This window comes from Megalops cyprinoides, chromosome 4, assembly GCF_013368585.1.
Source record: "Megalops cyprinoides isolate fMegCyp1 chromosome 4, fMegCyp1.pri, whole genome shotgun sequence".
Lineage (NCBI taxonomy): Eukaryota > Metazoa > Chordata > Actinopteri > Elopiformes > Megalopidae > Megalops > Megalops cyprinoides.
In genome coordinates, this window is record NC_050586.1 from 10,826,961 (window position 1) to 10,848,540 (window position 21,580).

At 43.3% G+C, this 21,580-nt stretch overlaps 2 protein-coding genes across 2 annotated transcripts in view; both read left to right on the plus strand.

Moving 5' to 3' along the window:
• igsf9b (immunoglobulin superfamily, member 9b) overlaps window positions 1-7,178 on the plus strand; it is a 41,507-nt gene extending 34,329 nt beyond the window's left edge. The window contains exons 16-24 of the mRNA XM_036526176.1: window positions 26-110; window positions 459-629; window positions 1,338-1,374; window positions 1,983-3,825; window positions 4,863-4,974; window positions 5,072-5,552; window positions 5,818-5,996; window positions 6,176-6,391; window positions 6,780-7,178. Of these exons, the coding sequence (XP_036382069.1) occupies window positions 26-110; window positions 459-629; window positions 1,338-1,374; window positions 1,983-3,825; window positions 4,863-4,974; window positions 5,072-5,552; window positions 5,818-5,996; window positions 6,176-6,375 (3,108 nt within the window). The 3' untranslated portion in view covers window positions 6,376-6,391; window positions 6,780-7,178. The remainder of the gene's footprint in view (window positions 1-25; window positions 111-458; window positions 630-1,337; window positions 1,375-1,982; window positions 3,826-4,862; window positions 4,975-5,071; window positions 5,553-5,817; window positions 5,997-6,175; window positions 6,392-6,779) is intronic.
• Window positions 7,179-15,849: 8,671 nt separating this feature from the next.
• On the plus strand, window positions 15,850-20,960 carry gins4 (GINS complex subunit 4 (Sld5 homolog)). Its single transcript, XM_036528064.1, has 8 exons — window positions 15,850-16,134; window positions 16,438-16,524; window positions 16,611-16,724; window positions 17,150-17,247; window positions 17,522-17,610; window positions 18,075-18,165; window positions 19,353-19,457; window positions 20,871-20,960. Exons 1-7 carry the CDS (start codon window positions 16,042-16,044, stop codon window positions 19,447-19,449), a joined length of 669 nt encoding a protein of 222 aa, XP_036383957.1. The 5' UTR covers window positions 15,850-16,041; the 3' UTR covers window positions 19,450-19,457; window positions 20,871-20,960.
• The last annotated feature ends 620 nt before the right edge of the window (window positions 20,961-21,580 follow it).

A 21,580-nucleotide genomic window follows, 5' to 3' on the forward strand; every position in this document is an offset into this window, starting at 1 on the left:
AACCGTAATTTCCCATTCCCCACAGGACTCTAGCTATGAGCTGAGGTTGCTGTCTCGCAGGAACAAACTGCTGAGCGAGCCCAGTGAGTCGGTCAATGTCTCCACCGCAGGTCAGTGTTCTGTTCCTGTTCATGTATGTCTCGGAACACTGTATGGACATGACTCAACCGTGACTCAACTGCAGTAGCACTGCCACCTTTAAGGCAAACATATCACTGACTAGAATTGTTCGTGTCCGTATTTGTCAGTAAGGTATCAGTTCCCATTACCATTTACGTGAGACTTCATTTTCATAGAATGCAAATAGGTGGACTCTTGATACTCTCATTCAAAACATTTCGTTTTTGTTGTTGGTTTGTTGGTTAGCGTAGCTGACAAAAGATTAATGGGAATAAAGAGTAAAAGCAGTGGCACATATCTGTGCAGAGTGCGGATGCTAAGCAGTGCTGTCATTACAGGTATGGAGGTGTATCCAGCCCGGACAGGCCTCTTGGAGTTTGTCCCTGAGCCGCTGTTGGCTGGTGTCATTGGTGGAGTGTGCTTCCTATTTGTGGCCATCATCCTCTCCTTGGTGACTGCTTGTGTCATGAGTCACAGGAGAGACCGACGGCGCAGGAAGAGGAGGGATGGTAAAGACCCTTTTGCAGTGTAAAAGTCTTCTTGGGAGCAAGAGAGAATGTACCTTGTTGTACTTACCACAGGTCCCCGGATTTGATCGCCTGTACTTTTAGATGACACATCTAATCAGTAAACGGAGTCATCACAACAGCTCAACACCCAGCTGTATTGTAACATATTTGGTATTTTATGGATGGAACACACTGCTTTTCTATGTAAAACCTATTTTCATAAAGGTGTCCTCAGTTGCAAAGGGCAGTATATGCCTAAATGCCTTAAAACCCTTAAAAACTCATAACATACTTACATACTTGCCAACAATATATTTAAACAAAGAGTAGACACAAGCACCATTAGGAGTGTTGCCAGAACAAATTGAGAGACCATAGTTGGCTGTCTTTGATGGATGACATGAGTCTTCCAACAGAGAGGCCTAAAATGCAAAGGTGTTAGCAAGTATGTATTAACCATACTTTCCCATTGCTCCATACCTTGATGACCAGTTCAGCAGGTGCAAAAATATTATTAAACCTGCTTCCTCAGCTGAAGAGTGTCAGCTAAGTGGCTGGACCCAAGGAATGGATCTGTATGGAATGCTGTCATTTTGCTCCTTGGTCACCGTGGTGTTTTGTTTAAGTTTATCTTGTTTTGGCATCTCATCTTTTCATTCGATTTGTTTTGCACCATTGTATGACCTTTCCCCCTCCCCCCCTTTTCAGATCTCCCCACTGCCCTGCAGAAGAGCCCATCTTCAGAGTAAGTGTCCACCCTCTCTCCTGCATGTATCTCCTTCACCTCCCCCCACTAACCCCATAGTTTCTTTTCTTTTTTGTTTTTGTGAATCATTCTAGAGTGCAGACATATGTGGGGGCCAGGGCCTCACAAGCTATTGGAGCTATAGTGCCTTCCTTCTCTCCACAGAAACTTTGCTGCTAAAGCTTTTTTTTTTAGAAATTGTGATGGTGGTGTGGTCCTTAAAGATATCCTTTATTGTGGCAGAGTCCTTGAACCTTGCCATCCACTAGGCTCTCATTGTTTCTTCCTCATGCAGTAGAACAGTGACATGCCTTTAATGTGTATACCTAGAAAGTGTGTGTAAAGATACCTCTCATTATTGAGATAGAAATGATGGATATTCTGTGTGATTTTATGTTGTTTAGGACAAATTCTTTTAAATGTTCATGCTAGAAAAGATTTCAAATACTTACAGTCATGAGATCTTTAAAATCTTTTGTGTCTGATTTCCTGAAACCAGTATTTTGCCAAAAAGCGTATTTTACTGATTGAAGCTCAGTTCCTGTCGTGATTAATCATGATGATTGTATCCCTGAATTCCTTTCTCTTTCTCTCTTTGTGCTTCTTAGAGCTGGCTCGCCTACTGACAGCCCCGACAGTGTCCTGAAGATGAAGCTGTGCCCTCCCCTCTCCTTCTTCCCCAACTCCTCATCCTCCCAGTCAGACCGCTCCTCGTTCGACAAAGGCAGCCGCAGCGAGTACCAGGACCAGCGCCGTCAGCTGCTCTCCAGCTCCTCCCCCCCTCCCCGCTACACCCTCTTCGAGAGCCACCTGGGGGGCGGGCCCTCCCCCACCTCCGCTCTGGAGTCCATCTCCCGAGGGCCTGATGGACGGTTCATTGTCCAGCCCTACGAGGAGGGCTCCACACCCAGCCACATCAAGAAAAGCCTAAAGAAGGACTTTCCGCAGTGCTCAGGAGGTGGAGGCAGTGGCTCAGGGAGCAACAGGACTTCTTACCGGGATTCTCCAAAATCTGGCTCCCTGTGTTCAGAAAGGGCCGAGAAGCGAGACTCGCCCCCAGTCATAGCAGTTGACCTGCCCGGCCCCAGCAAAGCGCTGCATTCTCCCGGTCGGGTGAGGGCGATGGCGAGAAACTTCTCCCGCCACGGTTGCTTCTACTCAGATGACGAGCAGGGCTGCTCTGAGGCGCTACTGGAGCGGGCCAGCTTCTACTCTGACTGCAGTGAGAAAAGGGCCTATGACTCCCTGAAGAGGTACCGCCCATCTGTCCGACCGGAGGACGTGTTCCCCAGGTTTAGCAGGAAAGCCAGGGAGGCAGAGAGAGAGAGAGATAACATCCTGCCCTTAGAGAGGGAGAGACAGCTGACCAATGCCAGCACCCTAGCATCCCAGATGGACTATGAGCAAGAAAGCGACAGCCTGAGCAAGTGCCTGCAATTGGCACGGGAGCGAGAGGAGATGGAGAGGGAGCTGGAGAGGTACACTGCCAGCCAGAGGCTGCGTGGGCGGCAGCCAGAGAAAGCAGGAAGTGGGAAGGAGTGGGGAGCAGAGGCAGAGGAGGAGGAGCCAGTGTGGAAATTGCAGGATGTCACGCTGCGCCAGAAGGCTAATAGAGCCAGTGGGCAGGCTCAGCGACAGTCTGACTACCGAAGGGGCTGCTACTTTGGGAACACAAGCAGCCCGATGGGAAGGATCTCCTCCTCCTCCTCATCCTACATCAACTGGGACATCAGTCCCGTCACTTCCGTCACTAGCCTAGTGCCAGTGCGGAGTCCCCTGGAAAAGAACACTCCAAGATTCCAGCAGCCGTGCTCACCCCATGTAGGGACAGCCGTAGAGGACTCTGTGAATGTGGATTGCTCCCGTTCTCCTGTAACCCAGTGTACCTCCCTTTCCCTCCTTTCCCCAACCACTGACAATCCATCTAAGCTTACCGCAGACTGCCAGGGGGCCAGGACAAGATGCCCTGAGAGAAGGGCAGACAGAGATTGGCAGAGTTTCCGCGGGAGGTCACTGCCAGAGGAAGACTGGAAGGGAGAAAGAGAGAAGCTTGAGGGCACGTTCCTTTCAGAGGGAGCCAATGAGAGAACCAACAATCCAGAGGGAACAGTCTTCACATCCAGACCTACCCTCCCTTTTAATACGCAGAATCTAGGACTAGAGGCAGCAGTGGAAAGCAATGTTCACTCTGCTGAAAGGGATCAAGAGAGGGCCACAAGTCCTCCTCAGTCTTACCTTGACTCCCTGCCCCACAACCATCCCAAGAGAGGAGGAGGGAGGGTCAGCAGTGGGGACCAGGAACAGCAGAGTCACACTGAGGGCTCTACCTTGCCTTATGAGTTCCGGAGAGCAGAAGAAAAGGGGAAAGGCAATGTGAGAGAGAGTAGTGGTGCTGAAGGAGGCCCTGGTAGCACCCTGCTGTCCCCAGAGTTTGAGAAAGAGGGTGTCAGGGCACGTTCACGAAAGAGCGATAAATGCCTTTTCAGTAATAGCCCTAGTCGTGTGTCTCCTTTATCTATTCATGAAAATGAAGGCGACAGTGACCAGTCAAATTTCTCTGTTGCCAGACTGTCTGAATCTGTTAAACCCAGGATGGCGCCTCAGCCTTCCAAAATGTCCCCGATGCAGACAAGTGCAATTCTTGAGTATCTGAGCCTTCCGGGGTTCATTGAGATGAGTGTTGATGAGCCCATTGATGATGGTGAAGCCACAGAACCAGCCTGGCCTAGTTCAGATCAGAGGCCTGCAGCGCTTTTGCGAGGTGAGCCTGATGTCGTTCCGAAAGACTGGGAAGCTCATGCTCAACACGATCCTGAAATACAGCTAAGACGCACAAGTGCAGAAGACAAACCTCCTCTCGGCCCAAGTGCAGATTCAAGGGGTAGTGAAGGGCTAGGCTGTAGACATTCCACACATCTGGAAAGCGGAGGTTCAATCTTGAAGATCCGAGTTCCAAACAAAAACCTCAAACAACCACCTAGACTGGAAGATGACACTGAGCAGGGTTATCACGAGGAGCTCCAACCACTGTTCATTGATGAGGCATCAGTTTCAGAGGCACAACAAACAAGTACAGACCTGAATCTGAGCTCAGCCCAGCCTTTAGCGTGTGCTGCTAAGGATGTGGCAGTTGCATCCAAAACTCCCGACCCTTTTGCAGGTAAACGGGAGCCTGCTTTGGAACAATCCCAAAGACTTGAAACTCAGGGCGACAGGACTAACAGAATATCTTCTAGGATCTACCAGGCCCCCATACCTTTCATGAAGAAGTCAATAAGCATGGGTCCAAGCGGAACCCTTTCTTCTATGGGACAGCCCAGACCACTCCTGAAGAAATCTATCAGTTTAGGGTCACAGAGATGGGAGCACTTTGAGAGTCCCAAGAGCTATGTTTCTGAAAAATGTTACAGGGATGAATTCCCTAACCCAGATGTCCGGCTTAAGTCTTTCAGTCTGGGCCGCACCCCTGCGTATCCCTTCTCCTCTAGGCCAGGTCCCCTGTGGAGAGGATCAGGTACCTTCCGACCCCGGAGTGGCACCAGCCTGGAGGATCCTCTCCACCCAGAGAGGACCTCAACCACCCCACCTCGCCTCACCCCTGTACCCACAGCTATGGATCCTCTGAGGCACACAGAAGCCTCTGTCTCCACTAGGCGACAGTCTCCAGACCCCCGTCGACAGGCAACCGCCTTTCCAGACTCCTCCAGGTGGCCCTTCACCTACCAGGAGGCTCTGAGGTCTGTGCAGTACAGATCGTCCCCCTGTGACCCCTCACTCTCCCAGATACCTCCCAGACAAGGAATGAGGGGGGAGTACCTGAGGCCTCTGGAATACAGGCGGGGTCCACAGAGACCCTTTCTACCCAGGGGCTACAGCTGGCCATCACCCTACCACTCCCCTTTTCCACCCAGGGAATCAGAAGGCGAAGGAGAGAAGGAGAGGCAGACAGGGAGGGGAGCGGAGGTGGAGATCAGGGACTCCAGGGACGGGAAAGAGGGCAGGGCCAGTTATGCCAGCCAGAGCAGTGGCAGGGGTAGTGTGGGACCCTCGTACACCCACGCCCTCTTTCGTCAGTCCCTCTCAATCACCCCCACCCTCCCCAGCTCCCCAGAGACCACCGAGGAGAATGAGAGGCTCAGGGCCGAAATGGATCGGCCTGACAGGAGACCACCCAAAAGGTGGGGGTACCCTCTCTGACCAGCACACTCAGTCCAAGAGTGACTCTTGCCAGGCAGAAGGATTATTGACTACTAGCCAGTTCAGTTCCGATTTGAATGCACGAAAATCAATCATTCAAAGTATATTGATCTCTGTTTTCTAAGCGAATGCTTTTCCAACTGATTACTTCTCTTTGTCATTTAAGTCATCAGACTGCAAGGAAGAGCATTTTTTAATGTCCTTATTGTGAAGTCTTCTCCACGTGTTCTGTGCGTCTGCCTTTAGGAGGAACACTTCAGTTGATGAGAGTTATGAATGGGACGCTGCTGATTTCGCTGTGGAGTCAGAACTCCTGGAGGCCATGAAAGTGGACCACACCCAGGAGGGTGTGGGAAGGGGCACGGTGGAGAGGAGGAGAGATGGGCCTCACTCCACTACTGGCCTCCAGGATCTCCAGAGCAAAGGTTAGAAAAGTATCCCATAGTATATCATAGTCTGCCATCTGTGTGTCTTGTTCTATCCCATGTCTTACCTTACTGTACATATTGTGATGAATGTGGTGAATGTGCGGTTTACCTGCTCCCCTCCTCACCCCCCTGCTGCTCCTCCATCTCAAACCCCTCCTTCAAACTCTCCTTCCCAGGCCTGTACCCCTTGGTCAGTCCTCCAGTGTCCACTCCCCCGCGTGGTCTGTACAGTCGTTCCCTCAGCGAGGCGCGCTTCAACGCCCTCCGCCTGGAGTACCAGGAGTACCGTCGTTCCCAGGAGTCCGCCTGCTCCCAAGATCCCCGCTTTTCCCCCAACCCTGACCTCGGACCCGACTCCAACACAGCACTGCTCTGACAGTCCACACACTCCGGTCCGTCTGTCCTCCTCTCCTACATCCTCTGTCCCTCTCCCTCTGATCCTCTTTGTCTGCCTCTGTTTTTTGTTACTGTTTTTATAACTGTAATGTTTACAGCTGGTTTTGCTTGCTGGTCTTTTTTAACTTTTCTAACTTTACATGAAATTCTTCACTGTGGGAGTATAATTTTGGCTCTCTTTTAGTATGTTTATGACTTACTCCTTCTGCATGTAGTGGCTGTCATCTGTGTCTCAGATCTCTCGGTGAGGTTTCACTAAACAAACTGATATATAACACTGCTAACAATCCAAATATCAGTTTACAGTCCTTCGTACTGGACATATTGGACCAGACAACAATATTTAACCATGAATTGTTTTCTTCTTCCTCTTTTATTTTTCAGAGCCTTCAAAGGGAGGTGCCACATAGCACATCATTCATCTGCACTGGCGACACTGATGCGATGATGATGCTGATGATTGGATGGTGGTTGACCATAAAGGCTGTTGATTGGACAGTTATGCCCGATGTCAATGCAGGTAGCAGCTTGGTACTTCAATCCATACTTGCTCAAGACCTCAGCTGAATCTGCTGAAGAGCCATGGCTGACACATACAAATCCCAACCAAAAGAAAACAGCAGATATCCTTGAATATCCTCATTACCAATGGATAGTGTTACTTATGAAGGGAAGCGAATGCACTGCTTGCTCTTGGACCCGAGCTCTCCTTGGAGCCCAAATCAGATGCCGAATACCTTTAAGTTATGCTGACTTCAGTGCTTTGGATGGATGAACATGGAATCTGTCATGTCAATCCATATGCAACAACATCTTATGAAGTGAGTCAGTGGAGTTCAAAACTGTACGAGTTGAAGTAAACTGAACTGGATATCATGTCTAATCAAAAACTTCTGAAAAGCCTAGGAAAAGAGCAGGCCTTGTAGGCCCACATGATTTCCTCTGGTTCAGAGATCTCCACTAGGCAGAAACACTTCTCTATTTGAAGTGTTTTTACATGTCCTCTGATTCCTGGAAGATTAAAATTGATTTGACATATTATAAGACCACTGAAAATGAGTGGAGCAGAAGTCAGTAGTCTGGGTCTTACAACGCAAGATAAAAGAAACAAAGCTCATCTTTTGTGGGATGTAATAAGATGCTGTTTCTAAAGAGGAGGAGAAGTCAGTAACATATCAGTGAAAGGAGTGTTTCATGAGCAAAGGAGATCAAATGCAAACCAAAACAAAAAAAACTTTTCTTGAAGCCTCGGCAGGCTGATTGGACAATCAAATGCTAAAGGCCTCTCCTCAAAAGCATATGTAAAGCAAGAACGTGATAGGCTGCCTTACATGTCACTCCATATCCCTCAATGTGCTTAAAACAACAGACTGTTAGACTGTTGTTGTGAGGAGCTTTTAGCTCCTGTTCAGTTCTCGTACCCCAACAGGTACAGACTCATTGTTTTTAATAACCCTAATTCACAGGAGAGCTTTAATGGGTTTAAAAGCCATAATGGGGCCAGGTAACTGTTCATTGACTTTGTTTGTAGAAAGTGTTGTACATTTGTATTATTTTTTTCCATTTTAGTAAATATATATATATGTATATATGTTTCATAACTTTGTGAAATTACCACATCTTGCTCTTTGTGTGACTCATTTGCGTGGTGAATGTATTTTCCAAAAAAATGAGGTGCTGTTTCACAAAATGTCATCTGGCACCAACACATGCAACATGGGCGCATAAGCTTAGCAAGATGAGTAGCTCATTCATGTCTCCTGTGAAAAAGAAAGATGGTTATTAAAAAGTATAGTCTTGTATAAGCTGAATGTTTGGAAGTGGCTGCACTGGAGGTAAATATTTGATGAAGAATTGCATGGAAGTTTGTGTGAAGTCATAATTTCTCTCCAGGTACAATTCAGTTCCTTGTCATACTGCCTTTTTCTGAGGAACCTACAGGGCAGGACTGAGTGGGTGAACTGTGTGTGTTTGAAGATATAGCCTTAATCATCATATATAATTAATCAGTCATATCGCAGAAGCTCATTACTTTGCATGAGTCCATCTTATTAGTTCACAGTCCCCCAAAGCACAAACAACTGGATTTAACTTCAGACATCTATGAAACCTGGATGTTAAAAAACAAAAATCAACACAAAAAAGCAACAAAACCCTTAATGACAACCCTGCTAAAGAATATATATTTTAAAGGTCTATATTTTATAATCAGAAACCATGATGAATTAAATAGCTGATATTGATAGCTTCTCATTCATATCTATAGAAGAAAAGAAGTTGCACTTAAAGTACAAAATGGAAATTGCTTTATTTCTGTTCCGGTTAGAGAATATGAAATGAATATGCAACTGAAATTCCCCTTCTTCTGTGTCTTAACCAGATATATTTGTACCCAAATACAATATGCATGAAAATGTTGCTATGGACTCCCCCCCCCAGGTCCGTTCATGTACAGAAGGAGATGACTTTCTCAGTCAGAGTACTGTGGTCTGTCTTCACATCCCTTCCCTAGAATTTAACTGTAAAACACCACTCAGACATTGTGTTTCAAACAGAAATCTTTGAAGGTCTGGGAGCAGTAATGTTTCGTTGTATTTCATGCTTAGGATTTCATATGTCAAATGACTACCACAAGTAAAATGCATTTATGTTTCACAGTTTTCTACCTGTAGACGCACAAGCTGAAACAAACATTGCCACTTTACACATGCTTCTGTTCCTTTGGAGTTCTGATTAATTTTATGGTTTTGCCAATGACAGAGCGCACAGTGCAGATTGGTGTTGTTTACAGTCAGAAAGTGTTATTTGATTGTTTTTTCTTGTGATTGTGTTCTTCTTCCATATTCCCGGTGTTTCCATTTTCGTACTCTTTCTCATCTTCCTCATTCGAATTTTAGACAGACTTTGGCCTTGTCCAAAAAAAACACAACCTCGCACTGCAAAACATAGATACTATCGGCTTTGCTTCCTCATTTTTTGTGGGCATCTATTGATTCGGTTGAATAAAACTGAACTTAGAACAGTGCTTTACTATACTATGGGTGCTTTGCCATGATGCTTTGTCTCTGGTATGCCTAAATTTTAAAAAAAATCACAAGCTACATCCATTTCAGTTGGTTTTTCACTCAATGCGGGGGATTGACACTTGAGATTCCATTACATGTCACATATATTTCAACCATATCTGACCTAGGTTATATTTTATTGTTCTGCCTGTTGCCCAGTGCCTAATGCAGCATTGCACCTTTGCCTGAACCATCTTGATTTGACACTCCAGTGGGGAAGGATGAGAAAACATGCCACCAGATCTGGTGTACACGTTACCCTTGTTTGTAACTTCGATAACCGTACTGTAATAAGACTAAAATTAAAATAACTGGGTTATCATTTTGACAATTGATTACACCTACATCTAGCTGATAATACAACACTCCGTGTGTTTGATGTAATAAATATATTTGTGTCATATGCATTAAAGGTGATGTGCAAGTGCACTACATCAATGTGAAAACGTATCTGTAGATACCCCAGTGCTGGTGAATTGTACTTCTCTGTTGTGTTATGACAGTATCCACTGTGTCTTTGAATTCCATGTGCAAAGTGTGTTCGTTTGGTCTATTGAGGCAAAATCCTTTTTCTAGAGTTTGTACAGACAAGCCAGTTAAAATTGTGCTTTGTTTTTTTGTTATTTTGTAAAAGAGTGAGCAGGTCAGATTTTTACATTTTAAATGAAAAAAGGATAAAAAGAAAGGACATAAACTTATATTTAAGATTCTACTGTACATTTTTTTATTGAATTTAGAAAGCTAGCTTTTTTGAAAACTTTTTCAGGTTTTGTACAAATTGGGAAGGAAAAAGTGCTGATATTATGTCTGGTCTGTTTGTGTCACTGTTTTTGATGTTGTACATGTTATTTTTATATGTTTGTTTGTAAGAGACTGAATAAATTGATACATTTGATTCAGACCGCCTTTGTGTATTGTAATTCTGCAAATATGAGTCAACCACCATACTGAATGTTTATGTATGTCACATTAATGATAATGCACGAACTGCAGGTGAGCAACCCTCAGCTTGTGCTGAATATGAATAAATAAATTAAGGGCGTTTGGTAGCTATCCTTGACTGACAAAGAGTTACATTCCAACATGGTCTACATATACTGCCAGCTGCAATCCTTCCCTTAGACGATACACCAACATGTTTCAGAATATTAAATCCACACGTTAATGGAATAACGCAAACACAGCTTGCTGTTGCGCCACTCACCAAGGCAACTGTGTAACACAAACATCATCTGTATAAATGACCCATAGATATACATGTACTACATTGGTTCCAGTACTCTGCTTGAAATGTATTATTCTGTTTCACATAGTATCCTGTATGGTTGGGTATAAGTAATTACAGATGCCCCACCTGACTTTCTAGAATCACAGCTAGTGTCATAGACTTAGAATTATTCTTCAATTCTAAGTCTAAAAAAGACTGAACAACAGATACAAAACAATTTTTGGGATAGCGGCAAGGTGACACAGCTGTACTGGGGTCATAGTAGATTCTCAGTACCCCGTGACCTGTCCCACCCTGGCCAATGTCACATACCCAATGGGCTTGCGAGAGCGGTGGAACTCCTTCAGGATTCTCTCCACTTCATTGTGGAGCTTGCAGTCCTTGCCGTCCTTGTTGAAGGTGGACCTGCAGATACAAGGGGCAGTAAGTTCCCAGCTTCAGCATTGCGCTTCCTCATCAACCTGCCCCCTGCACCCCTCTCCATCTCCTTTCTTTCTGACTCCCCCTCTTTGCCTTAAAGGTACAAACCCATTATGTGCTTCAGAGCCAAATATGGAATCCAGAAGCCATTTTTTTCTATTGAAAAGCAAAGAACAATTTGAGATGTGTAACACCTTCTCTTCACCTGATCAGTTCAGTGATACCACTCACCACTGCTCTCACAGGGCAGGGGTCACTTCCACCGCACACCATTTATGATGTGAAAAACATAAAAAGGCAGAGCTTGTCAGAGCTGACATGACTAGTTGGAGGTCTGTTATTAGCACCACCCACACACTCAAATACAGACAAACATGTTCCCAAGGTAGTTTATGGCAGGGCAGTTTTTCATAGCTGCCTACCTCACAGTATGGCACCCTGACATATTATTGGAAACATGCTCCATATAGTCACAGCCCCTACACAGATTGATCATGCCTATACTCTCGATAGCGGACCTCTGGAAAGACTCCTACTATTGGCCAGTCAATCTAGATTTGCCAGTTAGTCAGTGCTTGTTGTTAATGCTTTAAATGCGATGTTGAAGGAAATAATTGGATTACTGCTGGCAAAATCCCTTGCTCCACAGGGGAAATGTGTGGCCCTTAACTTCTGCCAGGGACAGGATGTATGCCATCTATACAATCAATTGCATTCTACCAATCCATCGTTATTGAATGGTGGATAGTAAACGATCAACTGGAGTCAGATCCACTATGTCACTGTAGACAGAAATAACCATGTAAGTTTTACTTCTTTATGGTGATTTAAACTCTACCTAGATGCTTAATATTTATGTTGTTTATTAAGTATACCAATACTTGGGCATATTATGGGCCTATTTTCACATTCATCTCATTGTTTTATAGCCTACGTTTTCTTAAATACAATTAAACGATTGCTACATGTTATTCAGTTTTCACTCAGAATTAGTATAACTTACCACGGCGATGTTAATATTCCCCCAGTTGCCCCATTCACCGCTATAGTGCGCCAGACAAGCAGGCTGGCGGGTGAGAACAGCTGCTGCCTGCTTCGCGAGCAAAGCTCTTGATGCCAGCATTTTTCGTTTCCTTGATGGGTGACTAAAATCGGTGTAACGGGCTGAGTCGTCCTCTCTCAGCGGGACGTTATAGCGATGTATATATACATCAGCATTCGCCACCTGACGTCACTAAATAAGCTGAATTCCTAAGAATAGAGAATCCTAAACTTCGTGGTCCGAAGGAGCCGTTTCCTTTTACTATAACTTTTCTAATTATATCACGCTCCATTATCCAATTAATTGTTTAGGCCGCATGCTAGCTCCCCCTCTGATCTTCAGTCAGATCCTGCCTCATCATCCGTTACTGCGACCTATCAGTCACGTTCGCCTCCTTCTATTCCCTGTCACGGAGATGTTGTACAGTCTCTTCAGTTTCCTGTTTGATAATGTTCCTTAAATATTTTACATACGAAATGTACACATGTGGTTATGAGTTTAGTTGTTCTCAGTGAGGGTTCATAAACAATATATTTCAGAATATACTGAAAATGTGTTTTTGTGTGTATGGCTAAAGAAACACTTTTATATGCCTCACAACTTAAAATCATTCATATAATCTAGAAATCCATTACCATCACCACAGCATTTAGGAAACAGTAATGTATGGCCTTAAACTTGCTTATGTATTTATATTGTCTTATATGGAAAGAGCTGGGAGTTTGGTAAGTGTGGTGCTCCTCAGTGTCTTTGGCTGGATCAGGATGTTTGCCCTTTAAAGCCCATTACTCCATAAGGCTCTTAAAATGCAGTAATACAATGTGTTGTCTGCAACAGGCAGAGGACATGATTACTGAACCGAGACAAGCTAAATTTCCAAAGCCCGTGTAATATGTCAGCTTAAACATCTACACTCCTTGGCTGTTAAGGCTTAATGTACGTTCACCTTTGCATAATTTTACATATTAAACATTCTCATTAATGAATGGGCAGCAATATGAAGTAGCGATCAGGGAAATTACTACAGAGAGGCAAGTGAAAATCCAAGGTCAGGCATGGCTATTATTCCCTTGAGCAAAGTTCTTAATGCCTTGCAATGCAATGTTCAGCTATAGAAATATGTAACATCAGAAGTGTAAAGCATATGGGCAGGCTAAATAAAGGCACCTGCTATAAATGCAAATAAGTTATGTAATAACACAGAACATATTAATCTATTTAAAAAAAAACTGTAAATAATGACAAATATGATGCCATTTTGCATACATTGCTGCAGTGAATTTCCTGCTAAGCCAGTTATATCATGAACAGGGGAGTTTGTAGGAGTTGTGATTGTGGTTTTCATTACAATTTTCCACAAATCTACAGTGTTATGATTGATGTCTCTAAGAGGAGGCCTTCATCTGGATATTTTATTGTATTCCATAATTTATCACAATTTCTTCATAATTTCCTTTATACGTTATGCAGACATTTCTTACAAATTAGATCAACATGTGCAGGCAAAGTATTTTGTGTGGGGGTATGAAGACACAGTTTGGGATTTGGAATACTTCTTAACTGACATCTCTGCAAGACTCCTCATGGCTAAGCAGTTAGGACGAATCTGGTAAAGAGATGTTTGTGTGGGAAATTGCCCTGGCCACTCCTAGGGGCAGTCAAAGTGCAATTACAAGCTTTAGAAAGAGATCACTCCCAAAAGCACTTAACTCCCAATCACCTTACACATCAGGAATGTCAGATTTAGGAAGTCACAGGATAAGCCCATGTTTGGATGGTCTTTGGCAAGGGCTGTGGAAACTGTCTAATGCAGATCAGTGAGCAAAGCTGATCTCAGGTTGAGTATATTGGGGAGAAATGTAAAGATGATTAATATTATTTACCACCATTTTATAAGGAAAGCATTTACTGTCTGCTTGTAGTACCTATTGTTTGCTTTTGAAGAGCAAAGGGGCAGGTAAGACTCCAGTTGTAATTAATGCAGTAGTTCTAAAACCCAGTCTATGGTATTTAAATCACACAGCTTAACATGCCCACTTGAAGATGAAAATATATTTTAAAAAAATTAAAGCACTTTCAGAAATGCTTCATTTTAACTGCAAAAGAAAAGGTGAGAGAGAAAAAAAAGATGTGACCTTGGAAAGAAGACACTGAAAAAATACCAGGGTGATTTAATAAGCTCCGGTGCATCTGTGTCTAAATAAGAATTATCATCACAGAAACTTAGTATTAGTTGAATTCTTGGCATTAGTTATTAACCATCTGTCATTTTGTGTTTGAAGATAAGAATGTGGCACGTATACTTGGCTAAATGGCACTGAAGGTTATCCTGCCCCAGCATAAGTAGAGTAGTATTGGGAGTTGTGTACATCGCTATTTTTGTGGCCTGTGTTTTTCTACCTCACTGATAGTGCTCTGGAGTTGTGGGCATGTTATACCATGGATATAAAAGAACATCACTGAGCTCATACAGTTCATGAGGAGGAAGCTCTTGAGCACACTCCCTTGCTCGCTGAGCAGTGAGCTTACTAAATCTATATGTTTAAAATAGCTGACCTAATAAACTAGGTAGCCTAATCAAAGCAAACCTTTAAGCTACTTGCTTTACAACTACACCGCAAGCAATGTCAAATTTACTTACAAACTTACAGAAACAAGACAAGTCACGGATAGATATTCAAGTTGAATGGTTAGATAACCTTTTTTATTTCATATATATATATATGACTCATCCTTAAACATTTGACTGCACTTTATCTGCAATCTTTTTTGTCCACGGAAGAGAACTACTGCACCTGCACTATCCTTGTATATTTCAGTAAAAATCATATAATAGTGTAAAACGGACTGGTATCACATTCCTTTGTCTTTCATTGAAAATAAAGTAAAGCAACCACAGTGTTACAGTGCTGGCAGCAAAGGCTCCTACTTCACACCTCCTTCCTCCTTAGAATTAAGACTGCTTGACTATTGCTAAAAAAGTTGATCTAGCAACATGATTACTTTTACATCACTTGCTATTTAGAAAACCGTGGTCACGCCGCAAAGCAGGCCTTATTTCCACAAGAAAGATGGTTGAAAAATTCATCCAACGTGAAGCTAGCAATTCTTCCGCCCGGTAAGCTTCTTCCGGTTAGTTTTTCAAAATAAAAGTGCTGAAGCTCAAGGGAGAAGTTCTAATGCTCAGTCTACAGTGTTTCTTAGGGTTACAGTATACATTTTAATATGAAAACAACGTGACACGTTGCTTAATACTACTCACTCCAAGTTATAAAGAAAAAAATGTAATACGTACATATTCTGTCTTAAAAAAAACAAGTTTTGCTAGCACGGCTACTGGAAAGCTATACGTAAGTCATTCAATGAAATTTATTTCAACAGAGCCGCTAATCACAGACTGATAAGACCCTCTATTGTTAAAATCAGAGAGACTCGCGCAAAATTTACGCTCTATTGACAGCTACTGGCTTTCCCTTTCCTTTTTACCCGGACGGGCCGAAAATGCACATATTTTGCTAACTGTGCCATCTGCAAACCCCTCCCGGGGTAAATACGCAAGGACGTGACGTCTAGTTTATTTGGCGCGAAAGTTTAACCGGAAGTTAGGAGGTGATTTCACTAGGCAACTTTTAGGGCAACTTTGTTGTGTAAACTCGCTTTCACTCATATGAGAAAAACAGCGTAATTCTGAGTATCTAGAAAACAAGCTGACATTTTAGGTAGCTAATATGTAATGGTGGTTAGAGGCTAGCTAACTTAAGTTCGAGTGTAGTCTGTCGGGGTTTTATGTGTTTAACTTCAACTAGCTTTATTCATTTATTTGTTTTGCTTGCTGGCATTCTTGCACAGTATAATCAGTTTTCTAAAGCAGCAATCATCTAGCTAGCTATAATGTCAGACGCGCTTTCTGAAGCAAGCGACTTGAGTGGAGATGACAGTCAGGATGTAATGACACCGGCTGAGCTGATTGCTAAACTGGAGGAGGTATGTACCCGGCTAGCTAGGTTGCTAGCTAGCGTTATCTATTAGACTTGAATTAGCTAGCCTGGAAGCACTGTAATTCATTAATGGAGAAAATCGGCTAAGTGAATCTGTCTATACCGCATTTGTTCAGCTGCTAGTTGCTAATATGTGTTGTGAAACAAGTTGGCCATCTAGAACATCTAGGCAACTGATAAAAATGTTGTCACCAAAATCCTCGAAAGAGCCACTTTACCATATGCTATGACACGACTACTGTAACTGTCCTGCCAACTGTCTGAGAGCGTGTTCGCAATTGTGTTCCAGGCCTGGCTGAATGAGAAGTTTTCCCCCGAGCTGCTGGAGAACAAGTCTGAGATTGTGGAGTGTGTGATGGAGCAGCTTACTCACATGGTAGGGCAATGTAATATGTTTGTGTTTACTGGGGGTCACTGCCGGGTGTTGCCGAACCCAGCCGCTGACCGTGTCCCTATGCGCAGGAGGAGAATCTACAGCGGGTTCGGAAGGGCGATGTGAAGGCCAGCATCCACCGCATGGAGATCGACAGGATCCGCTTCGTCCTGAGCAGCTACCTCCGCTCTCGCCTGCAGAAGGTACCAAGGTCCATCAACCACCTCCTCTTAATCATTCGTCATTAGCAGTACATTATTATCATTTACATTATTGTCATTTAGCAGATGCTCTTATCCAGAGCGACCTACATAGGTTCCAATTTTTACATGTTATCCATTTAAACAGCTGAATAATTACTGTGTCAATTGGTGGGTTGCCAAGTCCCTTGCCGAGGGTGAGAGCGGCAATGCCCCAACAGGGAAACGAACCAGCAACCCTTCAGTTACGAGCCCTGCTCCCTACCGCTCTGCTACACTGCCACCCCACAGCAATTCACTCAAATCGTCAGATTTTGTTTACAGGTTTCAGTGCACGTCCATGCTCAGATTACACCCAGGCAACACTCTCACTGTTGTGCTTCTCTCTCTCTCTCTTCCTCCCTGTCTCCCTCTCTCCCTCTCTCCAGATAGAGAAGTTCTTCCCCCATGTCCTAGAGAAAGAGAAGTCCCGGGCAGAGGGAGACCCCTCGTTTCTCTCTCCGGAGGAGTTTGCCTTTGCCAAAGAGTGAGTAGTAGATCTTACTTTAGTCAAGGGCTGAGCGTTTATAAGGCATGTACATTATGGGGGGGGGGGGGTGTTTTTACCCGAAATGCCTCAAGCATCAGTGTTCCAGCTTGCAATGTCAGTGTCTCTATTCTAAATTGAAACATTTGGTTTCATCTCTGAAACAGTTCTGTTCTGCTTATTGAATGGCCACATGGCCACTCCTCTGCAATTGTTGATTGTTTGGGCATAGTATGGAATGTGAATCCTGGGTCTCCAACCCCTTCTTCCACAGGTATATGGCCAACACAGAAACATACCTGAAGGCTGTGGCTGTGAGACACATGCCCCCAAATCTGCAGACTATAGATATGCTAAAAGCAGGTATGGCTGAAAGATAGGGATTATGTGATCATTAAGTCTTAAATCAACAACAAAATATGTCTGAAAAAATAAATCCACTTTAAAGACCATCATTGTAGGGCTCTACAGTGGGACCGGCACCTACATCCAGCTGTCTGTACAGTAGTTCTTTCACACAATGGGGAATGCACTGGTGTGTCTCAGAACACCACTTTAATGAGGAAAATTAAATTTTATAACTGTTTTTCAAATAAATGTTCATTTTTGTATTTTTTTTTTTTTTACTGGAGTAATATATTTTAAACTTATACTGACTGATATAATTTGCATTAGCATTACTGTTATTTCTGTATAATGTGCACTAATGCAATCTGTTAATATTGTATGGAATGCACTAGACTGGATTCAGAAGCATGCACAGGAGTGCAGTAGAATTGTGTTGTGCCCCCATCTGCTAAAACCGCTGCTTGCTGCTTTGACCACAGTGCCTGAGCCCTGCTTGGACTCCTTCGTGTTTCTGCGTGTGAAGGAGCGCCAGGAGAACATCCTGGTGGAGCCCGAGACTGACGAGCAGAGGTACCGTACTGCCACTGTCAGCTCTCATTCTGTCCCCCAGCACACAGCTCCTACAGACACCCCTGTTCTCTGTCCAGTACCTTCCAGTTTAATTGCATTTTATTGCATTAGTTTCACCAGGGAGGCCCATTGAGAACTCATTTCTCATTTACTGTGAGCAAAGTCAGTCAGATGTAGAGGACAATTACAGAGGAAAGCTGTTAACGCTTGGCCCCCTACACTCCCCGCTTACATTTTATGCAAAGTGTCTCTCTTGTCGTTTGCGCTGTATGTCAAAACCACACAAGGAAATTGAGCTGTTGTGATTCGGACTAAGGCTTAGAAAGGTCATCCTGTTACCTATGGACTATGGCTTAGAAAGGTCATCCAACATCTTGAGACTGAAAATGTGAAATGAAAATAATTTATGATGTTATATGTCAAATGGAAATTGGGAGAGAGTTTTCAGGCTGAGAAACATCCTGTACTGTGTATCTGTCTGCTTGCCAGGTAGGCAACAAGGGAACACTAATTGGGCTTGGTGAATTTTGGTATTTATTTTTGAAATACACCTTACTTTTGAAATGCAGTCCAAATAAAAATGACGTGTTCAGATTAAACCATTAAGATCTGATCTCACAGATTAAGATCCTTTTACCAAAAAATTTAGTGGCTGTGCAGTGACAGAGTATTCAATTGCTTTTTCACATAAATTTTCCAAAGGTTTTATAATTACACAGCGTATCCTTATAATCAATTTAAGGACAGAAATGTATAATTTGTATATCAAGTATGACATCAGAGAGTTGAGTTGTAATCAGATCTTTACAATCTCTTTATAATCACTTGTGAAAATTGGAGGATAATGCTGTCAGAAAGATGTCAATCATTCAAACATAATGAGTAGAATGCTGTTATCTGAGTCTCCAGCAGGTGGCAGCATTGCTCAAATATTGTGGCACTTTCAGAACAGGGATTTTGAGATGTTTTTCTTTAATTTTTGCTGCAGTGATCATTAAATTAAATGATGTGTTTGTCAAACCTTAGGGCAGTGTATACTACCCTAAGCTTTAGTTTCAGTTGTACTGGGTCTTCTTACCATTAACATTATGGGACAGAATACCGTATTGCTGAATACGTTAAACATTATGATGATAGCACTTGAAACCGCAACAGTTATCTTGCATTAATCAAGTGCTCTCTTTCAGAGAGTATGTTGTTGACCTGGAGGAAGGCTCTCAGCATTTGATGCGGTACCGCACTATAGCGCCCCTGGTGGCCAGTGGGGCAGTACAGCTCATATAGGAGTGAAGGTAACTGATGATCTTGACAGAAATCCCTCTCCTCTCCCACTCGACTCTACCCACACATGGACACACTGACTGGAAAGTCTGACAAACAAAGATTGCCTCTGCTAGTTTGTTTTGGCACCAGCACTGGCAGGGCTCTATTTTCTTTTCAATAAAATGTTGAAATCGGAGCAGCTTGAACTGTGCTTTTCATTATTTAAATAAAAAAAACACATTTCCCTTCTGCGATCAGGGTTTTCCTTGCAATCGCATTGGTATAGAACACGGGGAAACTGCTCTGCCTTAAAAGGACTACAGGCAGAATTCTCAGCAGCTGAAGCGCTCAGTATGTCAGGAATCTGACCACACTATCATATCAGCGCTTGAACTACACTGAAGTATGTAGATGTTTGTGTTGGTATTTTTGAAGTCTAACACTGGGTCCGTTGTGGCTCTCTTAGCTCGCTTCCACAGTCCTCTGTTTTGTGGTAGCCACATGATACCCACGTTCTCTGTCAGTGTGCTAAAGCGGGGATAGGCACAGAGGAAGGGGGTGTTAAAAATCTAGTACACACGGCACAAAAGGTCATGGCAAACGTAGGTGCATGAATGGCATTTCTTGTTTCTGTCTTTATGTGCCTGTAAGGTTTGCCGTTACATCATGTCACATTACATTGTCGTTTAGCAGAGAAACTTACGCAGTCTGCTAAAGTTGCATGAAAAGTTGCACAGGCAGAACACCACTAACCACATATGCCAAAGTAAGAGAACTAGAAGATGTAAAATGGCCTTGAGAGACATGTAAGATGGCAGCTGTTGTTGCATAGAGACAGCATGCGTATTTTTAAACAGTACTATTAAAAAATAAAATCTAGAAAAAAAACAGAAATATTTGTTTGCTGATGATTGTTATTTCAGCGCTGCGTAATTTTAAAAGGAAAGTGATGCTTTTCATACTCACTGTCATTCCTGGAAACTCTGCTACGTAAGCCATATCATCAGCAAGCCTTTCTTCCCTTGGCAACAATCACATGTGATGGCATTCCAGAACATTGGCTATAAATACAGATTTTTCACAAAAAAGATAAATGAGAGGTTAAGGTAAATAAGGTATTCATATGTATCAGTATTTGTACATTTAAATTTTTGCTATTTATGTCAGTGGTCTCTGTTTTTGTATAGCTATTTGTATTTTCTGTGATGGTCATTTTTTTGTCCTTTTCTCGGTGTTCAGATAATACTATGTCTTCATACGAGAGAGCTGCAGGTGTGTGAGGGTGGTGACTTGGCCAGCATGGTCTTCCGGTATTCGTTCTCGAAGGAACGAGAACAAGTGAAAGTCCTGTCGTCACCAGGACAAAGGGGAAGAAAAGCGTCTGTGACTTGGCCTATGCTTTAAGCTGTACTGGTGACGACTCTTCCATTGAAATTTTCCAGAATCATTGCTGAACATCTTGGCAACATGTTGATGGACTCCCAGCTGCAAATATTGGTTGCCCTTGAAAAACTGGATTCCACTTTCCTGAAGGCTCCACCCTTGAGAACGGCAGAGAACTTTATTAATAGACTTACTCACTCACTTGATCTTGGCAGTGCTGCCTGACAGCTCTCTGATGCACAGACTTGTGCTTTTTTTAACTGCTCTGTAGTTTTGGGGGTCATTTTTTGAATCGATCCCCCAGTCAACAGAGGTGATTCCTGAGACTGTCGAGATTTGCCTAAAGGGAGAAGCATGGATATCACTTTTCATCACATTTCACCGTGCAGGCCAGAGGAACAACTTGCTTGGTGATGAATTTGATGGAATGATTTGATATTATGAAATAAACCATTCAATAAATCCTATTCAGGGTATAGGAATGTTGTCTGTGTGTCTTTTAGCACGTACATTTAACATTGCCACATAGCAAGGTAACTAGTAAGTTGATATGAGGTCATGTATAGTCTGGTACTCTGCCAGACATAAGATAACCAAGCTCACCTGGCCCAGTACATTTAAAATAAGTAGTGGCATTGAACACAGTCACACACAAATATTGTAGGTTAAATTTATTGGCTTTGATCAGCTATCTGTGTTACATTCAGGTGAAACATTTTAGCAGGAGACCTATACAACCTTGCCTTCAGGCTTAAATGAACACCACAAG

Coding starts and splice junctions, on each gene's coding strand:
- gins4 (XM_036528064.1), top strand. CDS start 16,042: ATGTCAGACGCGCTTTCTGAAGCAAGCGACTTGAGTGGAGATGACAGT. Junction 16,135..16,437: donor TGATTGCTAAACTGGAGGAG/GTATGTACCCGG, acceptor ATTGTGTTCCAG/GCCTGGCTGAATGAGAAGTT. Junction 18,166..19,352: donor CCCGAGACTGACGAGCAGAG/GTACCGTACTGC, acceptor GCTCTCTTTCAG/AGAGTATGTTGTTGACCTGG.